The sequence below is a fragment of the Symphalangus syndactylus genome, chromosome 15, assembly GCF_028878055.3.
Source record: "Symphalangus syndactylus isolate Jambi chromosome 15, NHGRI_mSymSyn1-v2.1_pri, whole genome shotgun sequence".
In the NCBI taxonomy this organism is placed as follows: Eukaryota; Metazoa; Chordata; class Mammalia; order Primates; family Hylobatidae; genus Symphalangus; species Symphalangus syndactylus.
The window spans coordinates 87,057,233-87,069,256 of NC_072437.2; the positions used below are offsets into that span (position 1 = coordinate 87,057,233).

Sequence of the window (12,024 nt, forward strand, 5' to 3'; positions counted from 1 at the left end):
GTTTAGCAAGCTGGACTGTCATATGAGTTGCTGCACTAAAAACAGTCAGTTTTATCATCTGCTGAAAACATTCTTTTTGTGGGATTCTGAGTGGGATCTGAAGGACAGAGAAACAACTCCAGCCCACATCTCCCTCCGCTCAGGGGCTCTCCCACCTCCCCCTGGCCACATGGCTGCTTCCAGGCACCATTCCACTGAGGGAGGGAGGGCCACTCATAGATGGATGTGGTCTTACTCTGTTGGGTTCCCTGTCATCTCCACAGCCAGTTAATAGGTGCATAACCTCAAGTAGCAGATGTAACTTGGTTTCACACACACACATACACACACAAACACCTTTATCAGAGCCATCTTAATTTTCCATAAATTTAGCCCTCTGTTTAAAGATCAACTTTTCAAGGACTTCACTTATCGTCTAGCTGCTCTGGCACACACACAGACACACACACACACACGCCTATCTCCCAAGTCGCCGCTTTCTGCCTCCTTTCCCTACTTTTCTTTTTAGTACTTAAAACCATCTGAAAACTAAGTATTTGTTTGTCTATTGTCTGTTTTCCACCAACAGAATGTGAGGCCCAGAGCTGTTCTTGGCTGTCATCATATGTCTGGAGAATGAGCACATAAATATTTGTTGACTAAATGGAATGTCTTATTACCTCCCTCACACCTCCTTCTCCAATAATTCATCAAACTATGCTATTTATGGGTAATTGAGAATTGACTTTATTTTTGTTTCCAGCTAGCTGCATCGTCTTTTAATCTCTTGCCAGATTCTGTTTCAGTGTAATCCTGGCAGTATTTTAGAAAAGCAAAATTTTGTATATGCGATCATGCAGTCTTCTGACATATCTGTTTGTTAGAGTTGATTTTTAAAAAACATTTCTCTTCTAATTCTTAGGGAATGACCATGTTTCATATTTCAGAATCTCTTCTGTAAATATAATGTGAACATGTCATGTTAAGTGGTAGGAAGTATTTTAAGCAACCTACAGGAAAACAGACTGTCGTGAATGCTCAGGGAATGGGACCTGGCGATGAAATATAGTATAAAAAATTCTTTAGGAAAATATGTTACAAATCTGGTAGATAAATCCTTCCCATAAAACAGAAGCCCCATAACATTTCAACTAGGTAAACATAATTTGATAGTAAAACGTTATTTTATACTCAAAAATACAGATATTAAGAATTTATCAATTGCTGTGCTTAAAACTTAGAGGGAAGGTTTAATTTTTGCATTTTACATCTTTATTTATTTATTTATTTATTTATTTATTTGAGATGGAGTTCCACTCTTGTTGCCCAGGCTGGAGTACAATGGCACAATCTTGGCTCACTGCAACCTCCACCTCCCAGCTTCAAGCGATTCTCCTGCCTCAGCCTCCCGAGTAGCTGAGATTACAGGCGCCCACCACCACACCCAGCTAATTTTTATATTTTTAGTAGAGATGGGGTTTTGCCATGTTGGCCAGGCTGGTCTCGAACTGACCTCAGGTGATCCGCCCACTTCGGCCTCCCAAAGTGCTGGGATTACAGGCGTGAGCCAAGATGCCTGGCCTCAGCAGAAATATTCTAAATTTTACTTATCATGTACTTATATTGTTACTTCCAAAAGCAAGACAGGACACAACATTATTTTGCTATAAAATACAGTCATAACATAAAATATAGTAAATACTTCTCAAGTTATAAAAAAAGATATTTTAATTTTTCTGTGTTTACTCATATACTAATAGACCCATCATTTGCTAATGAGATATCAACTTACGGGGACACTGACTTAAAGAAATCTGGTATTACCTTTAAAGACTGTCTCTTAGTAACATAATTCTCAGACTGAAGCAACTTCTCATAGTCTTCAAAAATCTAATGAAAAGAAAATACACATTAGAGTGTCAAAGCAGCAGTGGATTCTCCATATTAGGCTGGCTTGCTTTCTTCTTCAGGAGCAAATTCCCAACTTCTGGCCATTTTACCATCCTTCTTTACATGTGAAGACACTGGGAGACAGGGAGGTCAAGAATTACAAGTGACATCCTTCCCTATTTTATTTTAGTTCTGCAAATTAGATAAAAACTGAGTAATTTTGAGTCCTTCCAATAAATCATTTTGAGTAAAACTTCTAGTAAAAGTTGCAAGAGAACTCATTTTATGCCATTTTAAAGAAATCTTTATGTAAGTAGCCTTGCTGGTGGCTATGGTTCCACAATTTGGGAAAATATTAAATACACTTAAGGCTTCACTTGGCAAGCCATAAAGAATCAGACTGTTCAATTCACTGCATAAACAGATAAAGAACGAGGCAACCTTTGTTGCATGACGGCCCAACTGGTCTCTCTGGAGCACTTCACTCTCACCGGAAGCTGGGGACACTGGTGCATGAAGTCCTGTTTCCTAACATGGTCACCAACCATGGCCTAGCCCTTCAGTTTAACACAGAGTGCTGGCATCTGGGGAGGCTCAGCATTCACTTCCATCAGGTGTGGGCACACAGCACATGGAGCACTGAAGTGGGAGGAATGAGCGCAGCCAGGACGGAGGACAAGAGATCAGGAACTGAAGAGGGTGGCAAACTCCTAGCCCTCAGAGAGTCAAGTGCGAGGGGAGAGTGTGTGCCACTGTGTAATGAGGGCAAGCTGTGCATGCTGACAATCACCGATAGAGAATAAAGTGAAAAGTAAAAATACAAAGGTGTAGCTCACATTAAAATCACAGTAATTACACTCTTTAATATGAACGACTTATTTATTCTATCCTGAAACACAAGGAGAATCTTGTGGATCATTAAATGCATCAGACAAGCCTTGTGATAAATTTGAATAGTAAATATAAAATGCAAATACATGTATGTGGTATGACCTACTCCCGAGTCCACCAGCTTTATTACTTTAGAGTCATGCATCATGTGCTCCAGTTTCATGGTATACTGCTAAAGAAATATCAGCTAAAAAAGTCTGAAAGGTTTGAAGGGGCATGAGTTCTCAGAGCTCGCATTCAGGCCAATGCAGGAGCCTCAGCAGCTGTGAAATGACTAAATTACACAAGAAGTGATATATGGATGTAAAAACAAAATTAGGTAAATAAGGAGTCAAAGAGAATGAATTTTAGTCTCTCAAATTGTCATGTATTATACCTGAATGCAAAGTGTTACTGCACAACTCATTTACCTCATTCATTCTATAGGAAAAAATAGTAATTAGTTGATATTGTAGATCTATCCATGTTATCTTAGCCTCTTAAAAATTTCATTTCTTATAAATGTGACGTCTAATGAATCTTTCCTTAACATCCCATCTAGCATATATAGTTACTGAACAACCAAACTATATATTAACAGTCCATTTCCTAAATTCAAAAATAGACAATTTTCTTTTTCTTTTTTTTTTTGAAACCAAGTCTTGCTCTGTCACCCAGGCTGGAGTGCTGTGATGCGATCTCAGCTCACTGCAACCTCCACCTCCCGGGTTCAAGCAATTCTCTGCCTCAGCCTCCCGAGTAGGTGAGATTACAGGCACCCGCCACCACATCTGGCTAATTTTTGTATTTTTATTAGAGACAGGGTTTCACCATCTTGGCCAGGTTGATCTTGAACTCCTGACCTCGTGATCCACCCATCTCTTTCAGTCTTTACATTTTGGGATGCCTCTGGCAATAAAAATTATTCTCCTTGCAGTAGAATGAGGTTATCAGAGACTGGGGAAGGTAGGAAGGAGGGGAGGATGAAGAGAGGTTGGTTAACAGGTATAAAAAAACAGAAGAAATAAGTTCTAGTATTCAACAGCACAGTAGGGTGACTATAGTTAATAATTTACTGTATATTTCAAAATAGCTAGAGGAGAAGATTTGGAAAGTTCCCAACACAAAGAAACGATAAATATTTGAGGTGATGGGCATCTTGATTACCCTGATATGATCATTACAAATTGTATGCATATATCAACATATCTGATGTAACCCATAAACATGTATAATTATTTTGTATCAATTTAAAAAATCATTCTCCCCTCACATTTTACACTTAAAACAAATACTCTAGTTGATTCTATGGCTATTTCCTTTATAACATGAGGACATAAAAATCACTTTTGATTTTATAATTATATTGCTAATTCCTAACCTTAAATTGAAAGACAACTGGCAAAAATAAAATTTATTTTATTTATAATTAAAAGAGAAGTAGTTAAATATTTGTGATTTGAATGTGTGAAGATATACTATTGATAGGTAGAGTAGGCCTCACCTTCCCAGCATTCAGGAGTATGTTGCAACTTTTGTCTAGGATATAAATGATTCAGAGACTCCTTGAGGACTATTATTAATATTTGTTTGCTAACACTGGTCCATATGCCTATTATGTGCCCAACTAAACTGCATACCGTTGGGAAGGCATAAAGTTATAGTAATCATCAAAAATGTACTTCTTTTTGTAAGTACACGTAATTTAATTCAATACTAAAGATTTCAATCAATAAAGATACTTCACCTTAATTTTCTTATTACTACCATAAATATCATATACACATGAAATTGTTTTTTGCTTTAATAGATGAAGACAAAAAAATCCACTCATCATACCATATATATAAACATTTAGAACTTCTTGGTTTGGGCATCAATAATACAAATAGTTAAGTGCTCCTTTAAGACAGCAGATTACATTCCTGCTGTTAGGTGTCAGGCACTAGACTGGATGATGGAGATAGAGTAGTAACATTAACACATGTAAAAATGCCAAAAATCCCAGTAAAAAATAACTCTGGCTGTTGCTAGGATGAGGATCAGAGACTCCCCCTTCCCTAAGTTCTAGTTTAGATGCATGCTGTCCAACACAGGGCCATATGTGGCTACTGAGCACTTGAAATGTGGCTAGTCCAAACTGAGATGCGCTCTAAGTGTAAAATACACATCAGATCTCAAACACTCAGCATGAAAAAAGGATGTAAAATAGCTCGATCATTTTTCACTTCATCTTAGCCAAAAGACCAAGAAGCGATTATTATTTTCCATATTGATTGTATATTAAAATAACATTTTTGATATGTTGGGTTAAATAGACGTACATTATTAAAATTAATTTCATCTGTTTCTTTTTATCTTTTTGTGTGGCTAACTAGAAAATTTTAAGTTACATAGTGGCTCTCATTTCTGGCTTGCATTATATTTCTACTGGACAGCACTGAGGTAGAACATCTGAACCAACACATAACAAAACATATAAAGTTTTCCTTCTAGGTTTGTGCTATATTATACTGTATAATGCTGCTTCTATTGCTTACACATTTAGTAAAAGCATAGTTACTTTTGGATGGATCTGTCACCGCCAAATGTATGACACTGCATTAGGTATTAGGAAAACAAGTAACAGTGATTAAAAACTAATACTGAGTGCTTACTCTGGTACTGTGCTAAAAACTTTAAATCCTGTCAAATTCCCTCAACAACCCTATGATGCAGATATTATTACTATCTTCATTTTGCAGTGGGTGTAGTAACTTGCCCAGGGCCACTAAGGAGGCAGGTCTTGAAGCCAAGCAAGCACGCAGACTCTAAAGTCCATACTGTGCTCTTAACCCTGTGTCCTGCAGATAAGACTCCTGCCTCTTAGGGGGTGCAAGGGCCAGCCAGAAAGATACAGACACACCATAATAATACAAGGTGAAAAATAAGACGGAGCCAGAGAGAGAGAGAAGAAAGAGAGAAGGGAAGAGGAGGGAGAGGAGGGAGAAGAGAGAGGAGAGAGGAGAGAGGAGAGGGGAGAGAGACAGAGAGAGAGAGAGAAAAAGAAAGGATGCATGTTTTGGGAGGGGTAGGATTAGGGAAAGCTTTCTAAAGAGTCATATTTCAACCAAATCTCAAAAGGATGAGTTGGATTCACTGTCAGGGAAGGGAGTTGCAAGATAAAAAATATTTCTGGTATTTTTACTACTAAGTAAGACTAATTATCAACCAAGTAAAATGATGTACTTTAGTGAGGGTGGGGTTCTCTTCCTTTTGGAGTTACCTACTGCCTCCTTTGATTTGCAACATCAAAGCAAGCAGGTGCTAGTCACTTCTTGAGCTTCAGAGCACAACACGAAGAGATGTGAAAAAGGTGAAAGCCCTGACCTCCTGCCATCTCAATTTTCCATAAAGTTTCCTGATGACCTGGTTTCCAGGTAGACAAATCAGGAGTATGGCTGAATACGATTGATTTCTCTTGTGGATAATTCACAGGGGCAATTGCTCATAGATCTAAGAGGGAGGCAGAGAGAAAGTGGGAAAGTCTTTAAAAATGATTTCTACTTACAGTGTCATAATTTTGTTCTAAGAAGTCTGCTACCAACACTTTATGTCTGGTTAGTAAATCCTAGAAAAAGAAAAACCAAGTGAAACAAAACTGTTACAGCTATTAATATTACAAATGTCTCTTTTCTAAGGTTTAAGAACATATAGAAGTTGCAGAAGAACATTTTCATTTATGCCACAAAATTATTTCCATTCCTAGCTCAGCCTAAGATGTGAAATACAAGTTTGTTTCATGTTAGAAAAGAAAAGCCCTGGTGTTAAACCTAGTGTTTCAAATTCATATTGTTAGATTTGTGATAGAAATAACTTAACTGGTGAAACAAATGGAACTTGAGATGAGCTAATGTTTTTTTTTGTTTTTTTGTTTTTTGTTTTTTTTGAGATGGAGTCTCGCTATGTCACCCAGGCTGGAGTGCAGTGGCATGATCTCAGCTCACTGCAAGCTCTGCCTCCCGGGTTCAGGCGATTCTCCTGCCTCAGCCTCCCGAGTAGCTGGGACTAGAGGTGCCCGCCACCACGCCCGGCTAATTTTTGTTTTTGTGTTTTTAGCAGAGACGGGGTTTCACCGTGTTAGCCAGGATGGTCTCGATCTCCTGACTTCATGATCCACCCACCTCGGCCTCCCAAAGTGCCTTAACCACTTTTAAAATGAAGGTGCTTGGGATACTGGAAGCATAGGACTGACATTTAGCAGTGTCAAACCAGTATTGTTCCTGCTCTTAGGTTAATGGGATGTGAGGTGTGGTGCAAGTTACTAAGTAGCACAATCCATCCTTTCAAAATTGAAGATGAGTAGTCCTATCTTATGGCAGATATAAACTTGCAGAAAACTGAACAAAAGCATGAAGAAACATTTGACTGTCTTCTACTCATACCTAAATTATATCCTTAATTCACTTTAATGTTGTAGGAAAACAAGCCTCACTTAATCTCTTTTATATGCTTAGAGGCTAAATGCCCTGTCTAGGTGCTATGAAAAATTTAATTAAAAACATAACAAGAATTTTAAAGTTTTCCAAAATAAATTCTTTTAATACATATTTAATTAAAATTTCCTAAAAGCATATAGAAGGTACACAACATAACCTCACAAAGAAAAGGCAGATAACAATCATAATAAAACCCACTTATTTCTACTTTAATTTTTTTTAAAAGTAAAATATTTAAAGCATTGTTTACTATAATTTTCAAGTTCAAAAATAGTAAGAGTGGCTCTTAATTCTCTATTGCTATCACACAACTTGATCAACCACTGGGCCTATCAGTGGAAACATGGTGTTTTTATTCCCCCTAGTGGAGCAGAGCATTCATTATCATTCTGGAACTGAAGTTCTAAAATGGAAAACCATTTACAGGGGTTCCATTCCCACCCTGTCAAAGGTCTTGATTCAAACTAGTTCCTGCATCAGGGGCCCTTGAAAGAGTAAGGTAGTTCCACAGGATCCTTTGAGGTCCCTACTCTTTTTTTTAAAGGATAATATTGGTGGCATGCTTTCAAGCACCCCTCCCCTAACATCATAGAAACCCCATGAGCAGTAATAGAAATTTTCTGAGCTGAACCAGGCCAGAGGGAGCCCCCTCTATGGGCTGCAGCAGACACTGTGGATTGCTGCACCCATGGGAGTTCTCCACCTGCTTCAACTATCGTCAGCCTTGAAAGTGAGGCCTGGGTTCCCCACACTGCAGGCCCAGTGCACACAGCCCCAGTGGCAACAAAAAGAGCAGGTTGCAGATCAGTGCTGCCTAGAAAGGTTGTGTCATACATTAGTGTTACCCCAAAGAAAAAGGGATCAGGAGGGAGTTAGGTTAAAACCAACACTTTCAAATTCCAAGGACAAAAAAACCTCGAAACAGCTTGAAATCCAGTATTAGGAAACCATAATAGGGTGGGGTAGAATTCCTCCAGCATATATATATATGCTATATATAAATATATATATATCTATATATATGTATCTTATATCATGGATACAGCCAATAAACAATGCACACATTCCCTCTCTCACGCCCACATTTCCACTCCAGTGTGTAACAGGATTGATGTATAGATATACCCTCAAATTTATGTACATAATAAATGTATGTACAAACCACATATACATACACACAGGCTTATGTACACATAATACATAGACAAATATAATTGCTGCATTATAGATCACATAACTGAGTGAAAAAAAAAAAAACACACACAAAAACCAGCTAGGATCCTACCCAAGAAGGAAAAGACAGAAAATTGTAAAGGAAAATAAAGTTCAAACTCCAAAGAATTTAGAATTTAAAAACCTTAATTCAAATAGTGTACTCTTTCATCCTACCTCCTAACAATTCTGTTTTGAGAGGCCTAAGTTTTGCATAGTATAACTATTATGCTGAAAAATCTGATATCCATATTTTTAATGAATACTGCTTGAGAGAAACTCGGGGTGGAGGGAGAGAGACACTTACTTGCAGGGACATAAAAGGCTGAGGAGCCAGCAACAGCTGCCGTTTAGAGGGCTGACTGTGCTGGGGAGTGTACCGAGCACTTGGCAAATACAGTTTCTGATCTTCCCAAGTCCGTGAAAAAGGGATGATTTTCTTCATTTCAGATGTGGAAAATAAAACTCAAAGGTTAACTAAATTGCTCAAGGACATCCAGCTTATCAGGTGGCAGAGAAAGACAGAATTCAAACCACTTCTATTATGGGAATTTTTAGAGGGAGGGATGAAAGAGATTATGGTTGTAAGGAATCCTTTTTGGGAAAAGACTTTTGGTAGACAAATCTATGCCGAAATCAAAAACTAACAATGTTACAATATTAATAACTAAACTGAGCAACAGTTCCTTTAAGAGCTCAAAACCAAAAAGATTAGGAGGTTATAAAAACCCAAAACCAATGCCAAAATCAAGTCAATCATCCAACCAAACAAAACCCTTTGAAACTAGCTACTTAAAAAAAAAAGTGATTTATGGTCATTGTTACATTATATTAACCATAAGCATTTGGTAAAATAAAGAAAATTGGTGTTTCCAATACTGGCAGCATACTAGAAAACTTTTTATGATTATTTAGATTTTAAAGGATTGACTTAAATTCAATGCAAAATTGGCTTAAATACAAATCAAAACATCATTTATTTTTGTCATTCAATATTGTTGCTGAAAATTAAATTGGGCTGAATATACGACAGCAAGAAATTACTATAAAGTACATTTTATTCTATCAAATGTTTAAAAACCTTTGGGGAAATTTTCAGAAATACATATTAAGTATTTGCTTTCCTCCTCTACTGGCATTTGTTCTATGTTTGTAATTATGTGAAGGCTTACTTGTGTTTTTTTAAAAAATGAATTTACTTGTTTCCATGACAGCAAAGAGCCATCTGATACGAAAGGGGAAAAAAATGGGACTGTAGTGTCTATTATTAGCAAACACCTCCTTAGTAGTTTAGACACAGACATTTTGGTAGAAAAAAATGGAATCATCCTTTGTATTTAATGTCATTCTTCATGTTGGATGCAACTGAGGCCTATCTCACCACCAGCTCTAGATCCACCTTTTGAGGGGATCATCTCTAGCCGCTGTACAATTTTTATCTTCTGGAGTGAGACACAGCCACTCTTGGGATTTCCAACACTCGGAACCCAGAGCCATGCTGCCCTCACCGCCCCTCCCTCCACCCAGCAGTCACTTCTAGGAGTCTGTTCCCAAGCCCTTCCTCCTTCTTTTCCTTCCTTCCTTCCCTCACTCGGCTGTTCTCCGGAGATTTCGGTTTCCTTACTCCAAGCTTCCCACTCTTTATACTCCGCCTCTCGTTAACTCCCCTTCTTCCCTTCTCTTTCTTTCCCTTGCCCTTTTCTGTCTATCCAGACCTCCCCTGTGGGCTCCTCCTCTCTTCCCTGTTTTCTTCAGGGAGACTATAGGAGGCTGGCAGGCTGAATGGAGGCCTGTGGACACCCGAGCAGGCTGCAAACTCCTTCCCTTCAAACCTGGACTCTAGAGGCCTTGTGTTTGTTGCAGTTTTGCCCGAGGCTTTGGGGAAATGATGGCATTGCGGTTCCTTTCCTCTGATGTTTTGGGCAATTCAGTGCTTGTCCAAAACCCGCACACCCTCCTGCTTATGACAACAAAAGTGCCACAGTGGCTGGGCACAGTGACTCACACCTGTAATCCTGGCACTTTGCAGGGGCCAAGGCGGGCGGATGGCTTGAGGTCAGGAGTTCGAGACCAGCCTGGCCAACATGGCAAAATCCCATCTCTACTAAAAATGCAAAAATTAGCCAGGCGTGGTGGTATGCGTCCGTGGTCCCAGCTACCTGGGAGGCTGAGGTGGGAGGATCACCTGAGCCTGGGAGGTCAAGGCTGCAATGAGCTGAGATTGTGCCACTGCACTCCAGCCTAGGTGAGGGAGTGAGACCTTGTCTCAAAAAGTGCTGCAGTTAACTGGGCTCACCCTGCTTCTAGGCAGCTGTTAACAACCAGCTGCTGTGCCTTAAGCCTGCCCTGGAATCCACCCCCAGCCCACCCCAAGTGGCTTCCAAATATTCCCATCATTCTCAAACAGTATTCTCCCTCCAGAGTTCTTGTCAATTAGATTTTCCTTTGCACCCTGTATTTCCAGAGATGGCCTGGTTGCCTTTATAGATTGTGTCCCAGGCAGCTGCCAGGACTTGCCTCCCGCTTAACCACCCACCACTCTTTGGTCTTCTCCATCACAACAAATCCCTCTGATGGCCCAGCCTGCAGGCTCCGCCTCCAGGGAGACCACGCCCCATCCCTCACCCTCCGCCAGGTATTCTTCTTCTTAAGTCCCAGCTTCCTTCTACCCACTGACATCTCCCGCCCTTTACAACTCTCTGATACTCTCTCACACTTTCTGTCACCATGTGAGCTAATATACCTTTCAACAGATTTATGGCACCTTCTCAGAACAGGCTGGGTAACTTCCTAGTCTGCAGATAATAGGTAGTTTTCAGCAGAGCAAACCACTGCTTTCCCCTTTTCCACCTCTGGAGAGCTATTTAAAAGAACTATTTATCATCTAAGTCATAGGCAACTTTCAATCACTGTTCATAAAGTAATACGATTGGAGTATGTATTAATATTAGTATATGGACTATATCAATATTATTGAAATACATATTTAAGATAATATATAAAAAACAAAAATTCATACATGGATTACAATTAAGTAAAATTTGTAAAAAAAAAGTTACATATGTATATCCTGAAAAAAGTATAAACAATTTGGAGTTATGTAGACAGAACAATTAAATTGCTAAAATGCTTTTGAAGAAATGAATCTGAATACATATATATATACATTTAAATGAGTCTTATCTACTTTTTAAACCTGAAAACCTATTTTTTTCAATGATGCTGTTACATTGTCAGTTTATAATATTTTTTGAATTCCTCTTCTCAAACGGCTTCAGAGCTGATTTGGTAGACATTGAAGAAAATCATATCTCTTTTATTTCTATTTATATCTTAAAATTAATTTTCTTATAATTATTACTCCCCCCCAAATAATTCTAGCTAACTCGATCACCCACTTTATACACTAACCAGAATGTCAAATAGGCTTTTGTTTCCAAAACTTTGATCTGCCCTTGAATGATAAAAGTTTGCCATTATTGAAAAATGAGCATGTAATACACATTGATACCAACTTCAAAATATGTTAAATAATAGCAGGATCATAAGCCTAAGTAACTGGTTTTCTAAAATAGAAACCTTGAATGTAACATCA

At 38.6% G+C, this 12,024-nt stretch overlaps 1 protein-coding gene across 25 annotated transcripts in view; it reads right to left on the reverse strand.

Annotated features, from left to right (window-relative positions):
* Positions 1 to 12,024, reverse strand: part of CAB39L (calcium binding protein 39 like) — a 135,913-nt gene that overhangs the window by 28,528 nt on the left and 95,361 nt on the right. For all 25 annotated transcript variants that reach the window (XM_063619182.1, XM_055244316.2, XM_063619196.1 and 22 more), the window contains 2 exons: positions 6,290 to 6,349; positions 1,804 to 1,869 (listed from right to left, as the gene is read on the reverse strand). In XM_063619182.1, coding sequence (XP_063475252.1) covers positions 1,804 to 1,869; positions 6,290 to 6,349 — 126 coding nt within the window. The remainder of the gene's footprint in view (positions 1 to 1,803; positions 1,870 to 6,289; positions 6,350 to 12,024) is intronic.